Below are 17,194 nucleotides of genomic sequence, written 5' to 3' on the forward strand. Positions count from 1 at the left end.
GAAAATTGCAATTTGAAATGCATTTAGAAAGCAGGAAATTGTATTTTATTTGCTTTATTACATTTATTAACAATAAATGAGCAATGATTTTCAGACTCGCTTCGTGAGACGCACCTTCAGGCCACTCTTAGGCACCATGACTGGGGAAGCATCGAACTTGTACTCCACTTCTTTGCGCGGCGCCTCGGCGATATCGAAGTTGGCCAATACCTTGGTCACAGCCACCTTCGCATTCACTTTCCCCATTCGCAGGGCTATAATTGCAAGAGTCATGCCGCGGCTTGTAAATGAACGGCCATGAATACTCACCAATGCAGTGCCTAGGACCCTCACCAAAAGGCATATAGGCGGTTTGATCGTAGTTCGGCGACTGCGTGTCGAATCTGTGTGGATCATAGTCACTGGGATTTGGGAAATAGTTGGGATCGTGATGCATGCCAAAGAGTGAAATCAAAATTGGAGTGCCCTTCTTGATGGTGTAATCGGAGTCCGGCAGTTTGTAGTCTTCTGTGCACTCGCGATTGAGCATTGGAAGTCCCGGGTACTTGCGTACAGTTTCTGTTTATAGCAATAACACAGTTGAATGGAAAAGAAAATAATACAATTGACAAAGCATTCTACCCATGATGCACAAATCCAAGAACTTGAGGTCCTGCACCGCCTCGTATGTCAGCTTATCAGTGCGCTTTAAATTGTGACGTTCAAGTACGGAGTCTATCTCGTTCCTAGCTTCCTGCAGGAGCTCAGGATACATGGACAGCTCATAAAGTGTAAATGCTGCTGTGGACGCCGTTGTCTCCGAGCCGGCTGCATAGAAAAGAAATCCCTGAGCGGCAATCTTATCTATAGACATGGCTTTAAGGTCCTCTTTCGCTGTCTCCATGTCCCAAACTTTGTCGTCATCATCACCAATCTTTCCAGTATTGCGCAGGCGTATTAGTAGCTGCAATAGATCCTTGCGAACCACATTGTTTTGCTCCCGAAACTCGATGGTCTGCTGCATAATGTCGCGCAAAGTTTTCAGCACACGATTCTCAAAGCCGAAGCGGTTCATGGCCTTAGCTATTCTAAAGGATGGAATGATATAAAATTATTGGGACTCCATAAATTGTGCGACTTACGGGGGGCATACAAAGGACGCCATGTTGTGTATCTTGAGGGCCAAAGCCTCCTGCTGAAAGAGTGTGCTGCTCACTCTGCGAAACTCATTATCCGGATTGGAGAAACTATCAATGTCCAGTCCAAAGATAACCGAACCAATGATATCCACCGCATATGTGGTCAGCTTTTCCTTAATTTCAATCTCCACCTCCCGTTTCTCCTCCACTATGCCGCTCAAATGCTGGACCAGCTTATCGCCCACATCATCGATGGTATTAAACATGCCCTTGAGCTTCCCCGATGAGAACGAGGGCGTTAGTTTGGCCCTCAAATTTCGCCAGGAAGCACCACGCAAGTTAAACAGATTCGCCGACAACTGATCGTGCTCCTCATCGATGAAGATTCCACGATCGTGGAAGCTATCGAACTCACTGGTCAATATTTTGCGTGCCAGCTCCGCATCGCGCACCAATAAAGTCGGCTTATAGCTCATATATATGCCCACAATTTTGGAGCTGTGCCTCTCATAAATATCCCTTACAACGAGTCCAAAGCTTCGCTCTTGTTTCACCACCGCATCCAGCATGCCGAACGGGAACTTGGCAGCCTCCTCAGCTAATCCTTCCCGTTGCCAGTGTGTATATTGGCGTCTAATGAAATAATAGAGCAGGGTGACGCCCAAAACAAGGAACAGCCATAGAACTGTATACATTTTCTTCGAACAAACAAACAAAGCGAGCAATGAAAACAATTTGCGACTGTTGAGAAATTAACTCGGCGAATAACTAAACGGCTTGCCTCTTGCTTTTGAATTAATAGCGTAATGTTTGTTCAGAGATATGAGTATCATGCACACTCTCTTATAAATTATATATATATATAGGGTGTTCAGTGCGCTTGATAGAACAGTTTTGCCGCACAATCTGTCAAAACAGATAACATTTATAACAGTCGCCCTCTAAACGTATTCGTATGCCGCTCAAGTTCTGAACATTTAAAAAAAATATAGTATACAAGTCTCTCTGTTGTGCGGCTGCTAGGCTTTGGGTGGGCCGGGTATGTATTTAAATTTTAATTACTTGCTAAAGCTTTAAGTTGTAATTTGTTTATTTAACTGTTTGCAAGTGAGTGAAGAAAAAAACTCGTTTTCTAGCTTCTAAACTGCAAAGCTTCCTAAGGCAGAGCTTGAAATAGTTGGCTCTCTTTCAGTTTCGAAAACTGCACATGTATCAAGAATTTTTATTTATTTAATATTATATATTTATTTATATTTATTTAATACTTGGAATAGCTTGCTTTTAAGCCGCCCTTAGCTGCCAGAAGTGAAAATGCATGGAATTCAAATTGGATTCCCAGAAACGATGCCTTTGTGGCTTTAAAGTATTTAAGCCATAATCGCTTGTGCATTCAACTGACCTAAGCATAAGTATTATAGCCGTCGAATGGAATGCCCAGCTGAAATCAAAAGCTAAAGATAACTCAACAAAGCAATGCCAAGGACCCTCATCAAAGGCGCACTAGCATGATTGTCTTCCAGAATCTAGAATAGATATAGGTCCACAATCTTAGCGCTATGTCCATCTCATCTCCAAGACTGAAGAAGCAAAGGATTCTTCATCGTTTCCATCAAGCTCTCTCGGCAGTAGCTCTAACAGCGTTATATGAACTGGTAGGACAGATTACTGATCGAACAGCATTAATATAGAAGACACCATGGTGGCAAACAAAAAAGTACAAAGTGTTTTCTGAAATAGACTCGCCAATTAACTAACTGGCTAGGCACTTCTCTTTTTGTGCTTAGTTCAGATAAAGTATTATTTCTTGAAATAACATACACGACCATTATCTCTATGCGATAACGATTTTAACAGAATTCCGCTTAGTTTTGTTGAGCGTTTAAATTCTGTTTACGCTCCCAGTGTAAACAATTCGAATGCCGCTCTCTGTGAGCTTTAAATAGAACCTTTCAATGATTATTCCAATGGGCTTGCCATATGTGTTTTCCATTATTTGCTGAATTTGTTTGCTTAAGCACGCCGCAATTAAATGGCATTGCAATTATTGTGTGGCACTTGCTGTCTAGTGTCTAGACTCTGGCTAAGTGGCAATTAGCGTAGTTGCAAGTTGCAATTCGATTTAGTTGGCTAAGACGCTGTGCATCGAGACTGGTGATGGTTAATTGCTTGACACAAATGATAGTTTAGTTGCAGTACGAGTTTATATTGTCGATTCAAACGGGCAATTATATGATATGTGTCCTAGTTTGGTTTGATTAACTTAGTGGAGCTGTTCTAACAATTTTTGAACTGATAAAGATGCCATTACCCGTTCTTCAATTTCATTCTTCAATGCTTACGAAGTCATCCCAACAAGCGTCAGTTTTTCATGTTAAGCCAATAGTGTGTGAAAAGTTCCTAAACCGACTGGCGGGAAGCTGTTAATCAAGCCAATTTCATGGCAAGCGTTAAAAAATGCAAATTTTGTTTACAAGAAAAAAAGGGCACGACATAAAAGAGGTCTAAAAAAAATGCATTGAAATTTTTGTATTATTACGAGCGCGACACGTCAACACGCCAACGGCAACCGGAGGCAATTTTCCACTGCACTGAATTGTTATAGCCAGGTAGGAAGGCTTCATATGCTTGTGTGGGTGCCGTAACTCACACACTTGTTGCGCTTCCCCTCCCCTCCCTTCCCCACCCGTCCCTTCCCTTAGCCTCTCTCCCGTAATTGTATGTTGCTTGGCAGAGGGCCTGTGGGAATTTGATTTAAATAAATATAGAGCAAGCATGGCATTATCAAATGTTTTATTTTCCGCTTTCGCACATTTATTATGGCACTGGCGAAGTAAATAAAATCAAAATTGGGCCCACATTGTGGGTTGGCAGGTCAGGCAATGTTCCAACTGACAATAGCAAGTACGACTTGTCCACATAACTACAAGTAGATATTGACAGTCTGCGGCAAATGTTGCAGCTTAGTATTTGAACTCTTGCCAAATCGAGTGAGGCATGCCCATAAAAATCTCATCGGCAATTGTTATGGTCAATTTAGTTGGCCAGAGCTTGCCAACTTTTGAGGACTTATGGATAGTCATGCTGGTCACAACTTGCAACAGCTTGCTGCAACGGCCAGCCACTCTTAAATGCCAAAGTCATGGCAAAAATTGAAAGTATAAACGACTTGACCGTTTTGTCGAGTCATCCGCTTTATTTTTCTCCTCCCCTCTCCTCTTAGTAAATAAATAAACAATGTTGCATATATATACATACATATACTTGTATTTTTTCATTATAAACAAGCAGATGAATCTGACAATTTTCGGGACGAGCACCAAGGCACTCAAGCTTGAAATTATTTGTATCAATTTGTTTTTGTTTTTCTGAATGTTGAGCCGGAGATTGTATTGGGTTTCACATTTTACTCATTTCTATACTATCCTTCTTGCTTCGATATGCGGCAGCTGCTTGAAATTGAAATGTTTATGCCACGTCCAACACATTTGCGAACAGAATTTAGTGTTTATCCTTATACTTGTATGAGCAATTTGAGCTCTTCGTGTCTTAGAAATTTAGTTTTCGTTTAACTAATATTGTTAAGTTCAACTAGTTCTTATTATTTATTTATTTATTTCAACTTAAAGGCTGCTCATTAATTGTAAAGCCTAAACGGAACTAAATTTGTAGATAATGTATAGTTAGTAGTAGTTAGTAGTTAATAGCAGTAGTTAATAGAATATTTCACTCCTATCTCTTAATTTATTTCATCTGCATTTATATCTATAATCGTATCATCTGTTAATTTATTTCCACATTAAGCATGCTCAATAATTGTAAAGCCTAAACGGAACTTAATCTGTAGACAACTCATAAATAATATTGAACCTATGTTAACCAGGTTTGGGGGAGGCTAGTAGGATATTTAATTGGCAGTTTAGAAACCCACCACTACGCACAAGTGATTAACAATAGATATAAATTAAAATAAGTACAACAGTATCTAAAATGTTTATTAGACACACAACTGCTGAATGGTATTTTTCTTCTTCCTGTTAGAACCTATGGTTAATGTTGAACCTATGGTTAACCAGGTTTTAGGGAGGCTAGTAGGATATTTAATTGGCAGTTTCACAGCCAACCACAATGATCAAGTGATTTACTATATACTTGTATCTCAATGAAAAAAAATATAGCCGAGTCTTCATCTATATTGTTTATTAGACACACAACTACTGAATGGTATTTTTCTTCCTGTTAAAACATTTTTATTTTTGATTAATTTCGACCTTTTTTATTTTGATTTAAGGGACATTCTTTTTAATAAATTATAAACGGAACTTAATCTTTACATAGTTTTTAGATAATGTTGAAGCTATTGTTAACTACGTTTCAGGGTATTTTTCTTTACTTAAAACCATTTTTATTGTTTACTAATTTAGACCTTTTTATAAAAAATTCAAAATTATTAAAATTACAAACAATTTTTGTATATTATAATATTTTGTTTAGCAGCAATTATGCTTTTCTTTTCTGCACCAAATCTGTATTATTAATGGATTGCGATGTTATCGAAGTCATCTTTCTCCAGGCGTTATAAAGAAAAGACATCGTTTCGACATTAACTTTATTCCGAGTCCCTGGCCACAACTTAGCCCAAAACTATGAGTAAGCACTGAAATAAACCACATTTGTAGTCCATCTTTGTATACATGCCTCGATCGATATATTGACATGCTTAATGCATTAGAGCGATGTTTTGAATAAATGACACATCGCCCACAACTCATAACACTTCAATGTCATGGGACACACGTGTCATTCATTGGAAATGCGCTTCGTGCCGACACACACCCCCGATTCTGTTCAGTGTTTTGTATTTAATTCACTCACACGTGCGTGCTATTTTAATTACCCGTTTCGCATATTAATTTGCAAATATTCCCAAGTAGACTTACATAAGAACAAAACTGACACAAAAGCATTCGCTAAACTCAAAAATACTGCCATAAATCAGCTCTGTAGCTCTATTTATACAAGTTGTAGTTCCCATCTCGGGCAAAATTGCAATCAAATACTTACTATACAGAAATATAGAAGTCGGCTGCCAGTATTTGGCGCTGCTTTCGGACAATGCAAGGCTTTGTGCTAAGTTTCTCATTTATTCGTATTTGCTTTTTTACATAACATTGAACACTGGGCTCGATGTCTATATTTTGGGCTTACAATGTCATTTTAATGTAGTTGCTTCTTATTTTAAAAACCTTTAAAAACTGTTCATGTTTGAAGATATTTTTGCAAAATTTAATAGTAGTGTCTTTTTTTTTCAATCGTCGATTTTGAAGCACTTATTCTTTGATTAGTTTAACGTGTTGTTCATCAGTTGATGTTCTTGGTTAATTTTTGAAGAATTTGAAAAAACAATTGAACAAATCACTTTTTAATGTTTACAAAATACAAGCAGACATATGTAAGCAATGCAGAAATATGGAATATGGAAAAAGTTACAGTTTATAATAACAATGTTGCCTACATAAAAACCGAATCAGCCGCCCTATTTCAGGGTCATATCTGTGATTTATAAAAAGTATGAAGTATGAAGAACTGGGTCCTATTTTTAACAAACCATTTATTTGGCTTATTTTAATTTCAATTTAGTTTGTTATTATCTGTAATATTGAGAGTAAAAGAATGAGCTCGTCAACATGTATTCTTCCAGATAGGACTGATCATCTCTCCATAATTTGTAGTGCCAAGAGCCCGAAATTTACCCGCAATTGTTAATTGTTTTTAACATTTTGAGGGCTGGACTGCAGATGTAGCCACTATACACTCTTATTTCCCAATTATTTTTTTGTTTTTAATTTTTTAACAATACTTGCACCTTTCGTACCACCGTGCTGCTGAAGTTCATGAGTGAAGCTGCGTAGCAAAAAAAACTACAACGAAATAAACAAAAATGCAAAAGGAACAAAACGCAGAAAAGAGAACAACAAACCACAAAAAAAAAGAAAAAAAAATTGCCAAAGTATTTACATGCAAATTACTCATTGAGACTTGGAAAAGTGCAATTTCATTGGAGAGGCGGAACGGGGCGGGTGGCAGCTGATGTGCTGGCAAACACAATGAGTTTTGCATTGCGTGTATGTGTGTGTGTGTGTGTGTGTGTATTGTTACGGAAAAATTTGCATGTTTATGCGAAATAACATCCCGCGTAGCTGTGTGTTGTGTGTTAGAGCGCGTACAATGCGGCGTATGCGCAACGTTGAATTTAGTTTTGTGACTTTTGACGACATTTTGTCGACAACTGACTGACATTCACACTGTTGGTTACTCTTGTTGTTGTTGTTGTTTTTGGCATAATTTACAGTGAGCGTTGCGGTAAAACGCTTAATATATGCAGCAAATTTTAACAGCTAACTAAATTGGAAATTGTACGGGTAGGTGTGGTCGGGCATTTGTGTGGCGTTCTCTGTTTCGGCAAGCTTATTTATTCGCTGACCATTCTGTGGCAAGCGATTTGACGAGCAAACGAATCTCGTTTTTATTATATGCCCGAATTACGCATCTGTTCGAAACATGTATTATTTGGAGAACTATGGAGAATTGTTTTGAGCTCTGTGTGTAGACCGTGTGGCTGCAAAAGCTCACCTTTCTGCAAATGTGCTTTTCTGCTTAAGAAGAAATGCTTCTTAAAAGTATTATTGCTTAGTATGTTTAGTATAGGTTAGGTTATTCCTTGATCCAAGTTGGTCCTTAGTTAGCCGTTAGCTGTGTCTTAAAAAGGCCTGCAGCTCGTTGGAAGAGCATTTCGCCACATCTGCTCATTAAGCTATTTTATCCCAGTTTTTGTGAGAGCTAAATAGTGGCGAAGGAGGTATTCCAGGGTTTCGATCGCTTCCAGTTTTTTCCATCAACTCATCTGTTTCTTAATGTCCAGCTTCTTGAGCTGGACAGCTGTTTTAAGCAGTGACTTGGCCGTAGGCCTGTTACGAGGGTGCAGGAGGAATTGAGTTAGTTTATGGTCTGATTCCTAGCTTACAAGCTTTATGCTCCCAGCTAGAATTTAAGTTTCAAATTTTGGTGCTTACTTTATGTAAAACTTTGTAATAAAACTTCATTAGAGCGTACTTTTCTTTGGAACTTGTCAATAGAAGAAAACCCTTAAAAATTAGGAATTGAGTTACCTTGTGGTCTGATCCCTAGCTTTCACACAAGCTTGTTGCACCCAGCTAAAGAATTAGTTTCAAATTCCTGTACTTACTTTGTGCCTATAGAATATAATAAAGCTTCTTCAGTGCGTACTTTTCTTTGGAACTTATCAATAGAAGAAAACCCTTAAAAATGTAAAATGGCCTTTTAATTTTTTAAAGAAAACCAATTGTGTGATATTTGTAAGTAATTTGTTGAGAGTGCTTTCTTACTTTGTAAGCAGCATCCACTGCCTGGCTTCTGATCATAAGCATATGCCAGTTGATTGCTGATTACACGTAGCTGTAATGTCTGCGATGAAATGCCTTTGCATGCAAAGGCTCTCAAAATTGATGCAAAGCTGCAGCTACAGAGCTTCGCACGTGACACTTGGCACGTTGACTTCATTTTCATGCATTTGAGTTGCACCGACGCTCGAAATTGTTTGGCATGCAAATTGCTTTATACTTGTATACACAAACACACACCCTCACATGCTTGGCTACAACAAAATGGGTTTAATAACAAATTCAATTTAACTTTAACCATTTGTGATATGCAGACGTGTAGTGTAAATTTCTTGGCGGGCAGGCAGGCAGGCAGGCACACATACTAGTGCCTCCTCCACTTGGCTTTGTGCATTTTAATTGAATTTTCCTTTTGGCTGCTGACGGCGTAAAATGCAAAAAACCAGCTGAGAGAGAAAAAACTGAAATCGGTGCACGTTTAGCGTTGCACTTCAGCGAGTTTTCATAAAGCGGGCAACTGCGAAGCTGAAATCCAGACCAGAAATTAACATAAACGGAAACTGAGCAACAGACGACGACTTACACTCCCATTGCCACTCTGCTGCCTTAATTTGGACGCACTCTGCATTTGGCTGTCCAATTGTCCATTTGTTCATTTGTCTATTTGTTAGTTGGTTTCTACGTCAAAAATGACAACGTAGCGCCCCGCCCCCGCCGCCGCCTCCGCGCTAGGCTTGACTGCGCCATGCCACCATGAAGGTTGGCATTGTTTGGCCATAACTCGTACAATGTCTGGCAATTTGTTTGATTTCTGGCTGTGACATGCACGAAACATTTCACTGACCTGCCTCATGTGGTGGGCCCACTTGTGTTTTCTCTATTCGCTTTTTCTTTCTTTCTAGCCCATTCTTTTTTTCTCTTTCATTTGTTTCGGGTCGGGCTTCAAATTACGCTTTGTTGTTGCTTTCTGCCGCCCTCTCTTGGCTGTCAATTTCAAGCATTTGTCAAATGAAAAAAGAAAAAATGTTTTCGGGTTTTTGCTTTTTATGACGCTAAATTTAGCTTTAACCGTCCACGTCCCCCTCTCCTCCCCTCTGTCCCATCAGCCTCTCTTGATTAAATGAAATATGATTAAACGAAAAAGTTGATAAATTGGCAGCAATGTTGAAAGCACTGAACCTTAGTTACATATTATGAAGTGGACAGCAAGTACTTGGATAAAGAGTGTACGAGTGCTCGAGTGGCAGTGAGATTTGAGACGACTGTCAGAAAAAAGTACAAAGGAGACTTTTTTTCATATCAATTTATCAATAAATGGGAGTTGGTTTTTTTCTAACGAAGTGTACATTTGTGCTTGGCTTACTTCTAACAAAATAAACTTACTTAAAAGTGAATAAAAATAGTAATAAACTTGTTGATGTCACTCAAGTGCCAGACGAACTTATGTATGTCGAAAAACTCAAGAATATAGATTGTTGTCTGTCTTCGTTTTAAGTTGTGAGCAACCTCTGGGCTGAGAAGCAGGCTTAGCCTCTTGTGAAGGTCTTTAGGTCTAAATAAATCAAAGCGCAAGTCTTTAAGTTAAGCCTAATCATCGTTTATAACATATAGCTACATATCTTATTAAAGAAGGTGAACAATAATAACTTACTTAACTTCAGCAAGAAAGCTTTAAAAAATGTCTGAATCCTATTATACATTCTACAATACACGACAAAAAATCCTTCCCGAAAGCTAAACAAATAAATTTGCAACAATTCATTTAACTTACGAAAAAATAAATTCATGAATAATCCCTTTAGTGCCTATTTGTATAAACCAATTCGTTGTTGAGTTGATGATATTCAGAGTCAGAATTTAAACATAACATATATCTATCCCCAACTTTCAATATGATTTGGCAAATCTTTTAACCTCACAAAAAACTTTAAGTTGCAAATTAATAATATTTTTAAACAGATAAAATAAAAGTATAGAGCATTACAATGTTTTCTCTTAGCTTTTATTTCAAATTCTTAAAGCTGAGGAAGTATATATTATTATTATTATTATTATTATTATTATTATTATTATTATTATTATTATTATTATTTCTATTACTTATACATATATTGATGTAATTTTCTGAGCGTAATTGTTGCGTCTTTTAATATTCTTGCTGGTGCCTTTTAAATACAAATCTTTCCCATTCTCTACAGTGCAGTGGAATTGATTTACTAAACGGAGCAAAAATGTCTGCCATAAATAACATGCAAGCTTTTGTTGATTTTCGATTATTAACGCGACACGCCACCATTAATAATGCAGATACACACGGACACGGACACGCACACCATCACACACTCTGGCGGCCGATCGAATGTTGCGCATACGACATGTGGGTCGAGCGGGTTAATTTTGCATTGACATTGAACTTGAATTGACGTGCTGTGGAGTCAAGAACACAACAATGTCGCCATTTCGATGGCATTATATATTAATTTAGGCAACGGCTGGCACAACAATAAAAACGTCAATCTAGCCGAGCAACAGTATTAATTATTTACTTGTATTTTGTATATTTGTTGTTCTGCCTCGGCCAAGGCCCAGCGGCAGGGTAACAGACGACATGTCCTTACCAGCTCAGCCTTGACTCAGCGGGCGGTGAATGATTTTCTTGCTGGTCGTAATGAAGAAACATAAATCTCACCACTAAATATTTTCCCGACTGCGACTGCGATTGCGACTGCGTCTGGCCTGAGCAGCAAACTGTGGCAATTAATCTATGCCAGGCTGGAGGCAAGCAGGAGACGAAACTTGCTAAAAAGTGCTCAAGAGACGTGCCACTCCTGCCCCTGTTGCTGCCTCCACCCACTCTGTATAAATGGCACAACAAATGTGTATCAGCTGTCTTGATAGCTGTTGCTGGTCCTGCTGCCGAAAATCACCGCAAAATTTGTTTGTGTGAGTGTGTGTGTGTGTATCGTCCTTCGTCCTGTGGCTCCCCCAATGCGTGTAAATTATAGATAAACGCGTTAATGTTGTTGCTTCACTTGCCCCTCTGCCTGCCCCAAAGAAAGTTTCTTTCCTTATTTTGTGCCATTTTTCTGTTTTCGACGCCGCCTCCTTCTTCTGTTGTGCCTGCCAGCGCCTAAAAGTGTGCTAGCAATAAGAATACGAGGAAGGAGCAGCGGATGTGAGATATATTTTGTTTCTCCTCAAACTTCCTATCTGGAATGCTGACGCCTTTTTTATGCCCGGCAGAGGGGAGAGCAAATGTGTTGAAAAGCTGCGCCTTTTCATATTTATTTGTGTATTATTATTATTTATGCGTCAAAGACTTTAACTTGTTTTAAAGTTGGCCGAAACTGTTGACTGACTTCACCAAATCGTGGGTGGAGGGGCGGTAGAGACAAAAATTAGCAATTTAAATAATTAAATTACAGTAACCTGAAATTTGTGGCTTCTGGTGCCTTAATTAAAACGTGCAAACTGTCCACGTGCCCTGCCACGAACTGTAATTTGAGAACTTGCCAACATTTGCATTAATTAGAAATTCCCTTTGAGTGTCTGTTGAAATTGAAATTGTGTAGTTGGGGGTTGGCTGCAGGGCAAGGGTTGTGTCACGAACGATATCGGAAGTGTAAACAGCTTACTTGCTTACTTGGTTAGCAGGTGTACCTGAACTTCGATTTGATAAATGAGCATAACTTTGCTGGATTTGCTATCAAAAATTTAAGTTTTTCAGCTGCTTTTGGTTTCTGTCTTTTTCAACTGTAAACTAAACCCGAAGTGTTATTATTATTATACTAAAAGGTCTGATTTCAAAATAGGTAGAGAAAAGTATTTGTGTTGCTTAATAAAATGAAATATAACATAAAGATATATCAAATATACAAAAAATGTATGAAATATAAAAACATGAAACATGTTAAACCTAAAAAAATAATTACAAATGTTTGTTTCAGTGTTTTTTTCCTTCATACTTCTGGTAAAAGATCTATCTATCCCCATTAGACGTTTCATGAGTAGACAGCAAACAAATATTAGAATAACCGCAGCACTTTTTCCCCCCTTTCTCAAAACCTGAACATAGAGATAACAATCTTCACCACCTGCGAGTAAAATAAAATTAAAGTTAGAGCCAGCAACTTTCGCAGCACAAAGTAATAAGCATTTTATTTTTATTTTATTTATTTTAATACAAATCAACAGTCAACAGTTTTGTTTTCTAACAAAAAGCTACCTTTAACCACAACATCATGAATAATTCGCGAGGAAGTAAGGATTTATTTTTAATTGACTGTTAATGTTTTTCTTAATAAAAAACATCTTGAATGACCCATCTTTGCTATTTCCCATACTCTACCACAACTACATCAATTTGAAGAGCACTTGTGGAGAAATTGTTTCGATTTGTTGCATTTCTATTCTCCACACTCATTGTTCATTCAGTGAGCAATTACTCAAGCATTATTGAAACACTTTATGGTACAAGTATTGCTGTTTTATTTCTAATTGGATTACGTTGCGGTCGCATAAAAGTAAGTGCGTTTGGATTTTGATTTCGAGCATATTTTATTGTTGCTTGCCCACAGTTTTTGGAGCGGAAATTGATTGTATAATTTCCAACTGAGCTCACTGAGCTCACTGAGCGCTCAAACCAATTGGCAGCCAAATGCATTTGTAACAAAAATAAATAAATAAAAACAAAACAAAGCAGAGCACAATGCAAACAAAATAGAAAGAGCTACAAAGCAAAAAGCGAAGTCTAGCGCGTGTTGACTATTGTTTACACTTTTTGTTTCCATGTCTTCTCTCCTTCTTCTTGTTATTGTTTTTGTTGTTGTTGTGGCTGTAAAACGTGCCAACTTTTTAGCTGACCAGCTTGAGGGGAAGCCAGGGGCTAACCATAACAAATTCATTACACTACTTGTGTGGCTAAGTGGAGTTAGAAGAGAGTAGAAGCTGCCTAAGAGAGACTCTCAGACTTACTCTGTTTACTAGATTCGAGAGTTTCCCAGAAATTGTTCACAATCCTCATCTTGAATATCCAGTAGGAATATCGAAAGATCTATATACTTTTATTTTATGTCACTGAAAATAAGTTGGGCCGAATTCTAGAATAAAATTTCCGAATGAAAAATATTTCTTTTTTTAAATATAAAACTTTAATTATACTTATAGAAAAAAACAAATACAACTTATACTAGGAGTTTAGTCTTTTTTAATTATTTATACTTTATATACATCTATTGGCAAGATCAGCGGGGTGTGACAACTTCAGCCTCCTTCCATGAAAAATATAACATCAAAAGGAAGGAAAAAATTGATTAAGATCAGAGTTTAAGTTAAACGAAGGGATTGTTTCTGTAGTAGACTCAATGATGATACGTTTTAAACTCCATATTCCATATTTCTTTGGAAATAAAAGCTTCACGCTATTAATAAAAATATAATAAAATATTGTTTGTATATATAAATATAGGGGTACTTTCAAATTAAATTTCGAATACCTTCTGGACTTTTCTTTTGATTAAACAAAAGATTTTAAAAAATCAACTGAATTTTTATGACATACTTCGACAATAAAGAGAGAAAGTTGTATTTGAAGCAAGTTCCTTCCATAATTGTTCTTTGTGTTTTCATGAAAACATTTGTAATCCGTATATAAAGAGGAGGGAATCCTGCAGTCGAGTAAGACCGACAGGCAGACAATTCCACCGCAAAAGTAAGAAGTAACTAGGAAACAATAGGGTATAAACAGGAGTCTACAGAAACATGTTTAGTAGGATAATATCTTACTATATTATAAATAATTATAAAGCTCTTGACCTAGTTAATAAGATTTTATTTTATGAGACATTACTTCTATCTCTTCCAAACCGTATTTAATGAGCTTTGTTATCAAAATGAAATGAAAAATCGATTGCACATTTGTAAAACGATAACAACAAACAAAATCCCTTGCTTTTAAAACTGAAGAACTGCAGATAATAATATAAGATTGGTAGCATTTATAAATACAGACGACTATTTAAGGAAAGTGGACAATTAACATAATACTTAATTTTAAAAAGAATTAAAGTTGTGCTTGATGTTTCTCAATGAGATCAATGCTGCAGTATTTATGCATTCATGCGAAATAATATTAAAATCTTTTCCTAGACATAGCACAGTTTTAACCACTTTTCTTCATATGTATTAACTACTGTAGTTGCGTTAGTTTTATAAAGTTATACAACAACTCTAACCCACTCCCTCTCTCTCTCTCTCTCTCTCTCTCTCTCGCTGACCATTGCAGATGTCACTTCAGATGCAGCAAACACGTCGCCGCCTTGGCTCGGTCAGTGATTCAGCACCGCCCTCGGAGTCTAGCGAGGGCACAGCCTCATCGGAGCACCATGAGCTCATGATGAATCCGGAGTGGTCGGCACACTCGCATTCCTCGGCACAGCGTAGCAGCGCACACGGCACCACTTCGCTGTATAATGCCTCGGATATAGATGCGGACACCATCAGCACAGACACGACAAGCAACACAAATTTGGCCGACTATGAACGCGGTCAGGTGGAGAGCTTCTTCGGCGGCCTCGGCACCGAGATATTCGTGAGTGGAGCTCTGGCCAATCTGTACGAGGGCACTGGCAACGATGGGGACTGGCGTTTGGTTTTCACGGGCATACCCGTCATATTGCATGACAGGGGAAACTCACGGGCACGCGCCATACCGCGTGTCACGCTGGTATTGGCCGAGCGCGGCTCATGCTTTGCCCTCTGGTCCGATCGCATCGACAACTTGTCCAATTATCGCATTGCGGGTCCGTCCTTCCACACCATGTGCCTGTCGACGAATCATCAGCAGATGATTGGCTTCAGCTTCGACTCCACCGATGCGGCTCGTGAGCTGTGGCAGCATGTGGAGCGTTTGGTCAGCGATCCCGAGAACATTGCGCTTTCGGCGCCCGGACGCAAGCAGAAGAAGCAGAAGCGCGTGAAGCCCGCCCCCCTGCCGCCCAAGTCCCAGATATCGCATCCGTGCCAGTTCCATCATGTGACCAGTGTCGTGAAGGAGGACAGCGAGCGGTATTACAGCATGCAGGCCTTCGCACCGCCCCATCAGCAGCATCGTTGAGTAGGGTCGGGTGGTGCGTGGATTTGGAACACGAGCGCCCTCTGGTGGCAGAGTTAGTCTGCCAGCCCTCTCACGCCCTCCGCCCTCCACCCTCACCCTAAGCAGCCACTAGCACTAGTTACTTGTTACGGGCCGGGCTCAATGAATACCGGAATACCAGGCCAGTTATAGAATCATGTGTGGACCCAGAGACGTCCACACCCCATCTGTGATACGATTTTCGATTTTCGTTCAATTAATTTTGACACGCTCGTAAGCGTCTCACAATTTTAGAGCCAACATTGGAAAAATTGAAAATCAACAAACAACAAAAATAAAAAAAAACATACGAGTATAGTATATATATTTAATTAATATGCGCATATTCAATAAACTTAGCCACATAGACAGACAACAGACAACATAGACAACACGTGTCAATAAGCAAGGGTTTTATAACGTTTTCTAATATCGAAAATTATATAGATATATAAACGATAATACATATATACATGCATACATATATACCTATAAAATACGCGACAGTTATATATACATATATATGTTTAATTATAGTGTATTGTGTATTCGCATTTGCATCATTCGTAATATTTAGACATTTTTATACCTAAGCTCGTTTTCTTATCAAATTTTAACAAATGTTTTTTAACTCTAAATCACAAGAACTATATATATATAGTATGTATATGTAATATACACGATATGTGTACAGCTGATTATGGCTATATATACACACATATGGCTCTAAGAAGTGCTAAACATTACAACATACCTATGTACGTCTTAATCATAAATTTGTAAGCAAGCAATTCAAATAAAGCCGAAAGAAAAAAACACAAAGATAGCCAATTATTGCCAATGGGACACAATTTTGATTTTCCATCCAATTGGTGCTCCACACTGTTTCATAATGGATTGGAAGGACAGAGAACTTGAAGCCCGAAAGGGTAAAAAGCTGCTGGTGAGGTAAGTATGGCTAGTAGAAGAGTGTTTTAGCCAGCTGAGTGGTAGAAATTTTTACATATATTTAATGAAAACTGTAAGCCATATAAATACAGCATTTCCAAAGCTTCTAAAAAACCTTGTTCTGAAAAGAACGCACATTTTTTTAGATGTTCATTTAACAATTTCTCAACGTGATAAGTTTAAGGCTCTACACTTTATGAATCCATGGAATCAATGTATTAATTATAATATTGGCAGTTGCAGATATTTAAGGGATTTTTTTACAATGCTTCTATATTGCAAATAGTATATAAAAGCTCTATTTAGTAATACTATTTGTTTTACAGTTCCATACAAACAATATTTTTTATTCATAATTTGAAATCGTCATTTAAATGAACACGTTTCAAATTATTTTAAAAATATTCTTCAAATATATTTCGTCAGAGAATTATGAATTATTAATTATGCATTATAAAGTGCATCTGATTTAAAAAATCAGATATACATAAATTAAAAAAGACAGCTAAACTTCTTTAACCATTTAAGTAAGTTTTGGAATGTTCTAAAAGGTATCAATTGATAGTCAACTTAAGAAG

General features: G+C 37.9%; 2 protein-coding genes across 2 annotated transcripts in view; one reads left to right on the plus strand and one right to left on the minus strand.

Annotated features, from left to right (window-relative positions):
* LOC115631917 overlaps positions 1 to 16,490 on the plus strand; it is a 77,273-nt gene extending 60,783 nt beyond the window's left edge. Inside the window, exon 4 of the mRNA XM_030528769.1 lies at positions 14,820 to 16,490. Within this exon, the coding sequence (XP_030384629.1) occupies positions 14,820 to 15,650 (831 nt within the window). The 3' untranslated portion in view covers positions 15,651 to 16,490. The remainder of the gene's footprint in view (positions 1 to 14,819) is intronic.
* LOC115631916 (probable cytochrome P450 6d2) lies at positions 19 to 1,851 on the minus strand. Its single transcript, XM_030528767.1, has 4 exons — positions 1,122 to 1,851; positions 622 to 1,067; positions 310 to 558; positions 19 to 254 (listed from the first exon to the last, which is right to left on the minus strand). The coding sequence occupies exons 1-4, from the start codon at positions 1,811 to 1,813 to the stop codon at positions 91 to 93; spliced, it is 1,551 nt and encodes a 516-aa protein (XP_030384627.1). The 5' UTR covers positions 1,814 to 1,851; the 3' UTR covers positions 19 to 90.
* Positions 16,491 to 17,194: the final 704 nt, after the last annotated feature.

Source organism: Scaptodrosophila lebanonensis, unplaced genomic scaffold (assembly GCF_003285725.1).
Source record: "Scaptodrosophila lebanonensis strain 11010-0011.00,11010-0021.00 unplaced genomic scaffold, SlebRS2 tig00001412-arrow-pilon, whole genome shotgun sequence".
NCBI classification, from domain to species: Eukaryota; Metazoa; Arthropoda; class Insecta; order Diptera; family Drosophilidae; genus Scaptodrosophila; species Scaptodrosophila lebanonensis.

Excerpts from the sequence above, each read along its gene's own strand:
- LOC115631916 (XM_030528767.1), bottom strand. The coding sequence starts at position 1,813 with ATGTATACAGTTCTATGGCTGTTCCTTGTTTTGGGCGTCACCCTGCTC. Across the intron at positions 1,068-1,121 it reads GCGTCCTTTGTATGCCCCCC|AATAGCTAAGGCCATGAACC; the intron begins GTAAGTCGCACA and ends TCCATCCTTTAG. Across the intron at positions 559-621 it reads CTTGGATTTGTGCATCATGG|AAACTGTACGCAAGTACCCG; the intron begins GTAGAATGCTTT and ends TGCTATAAACAG.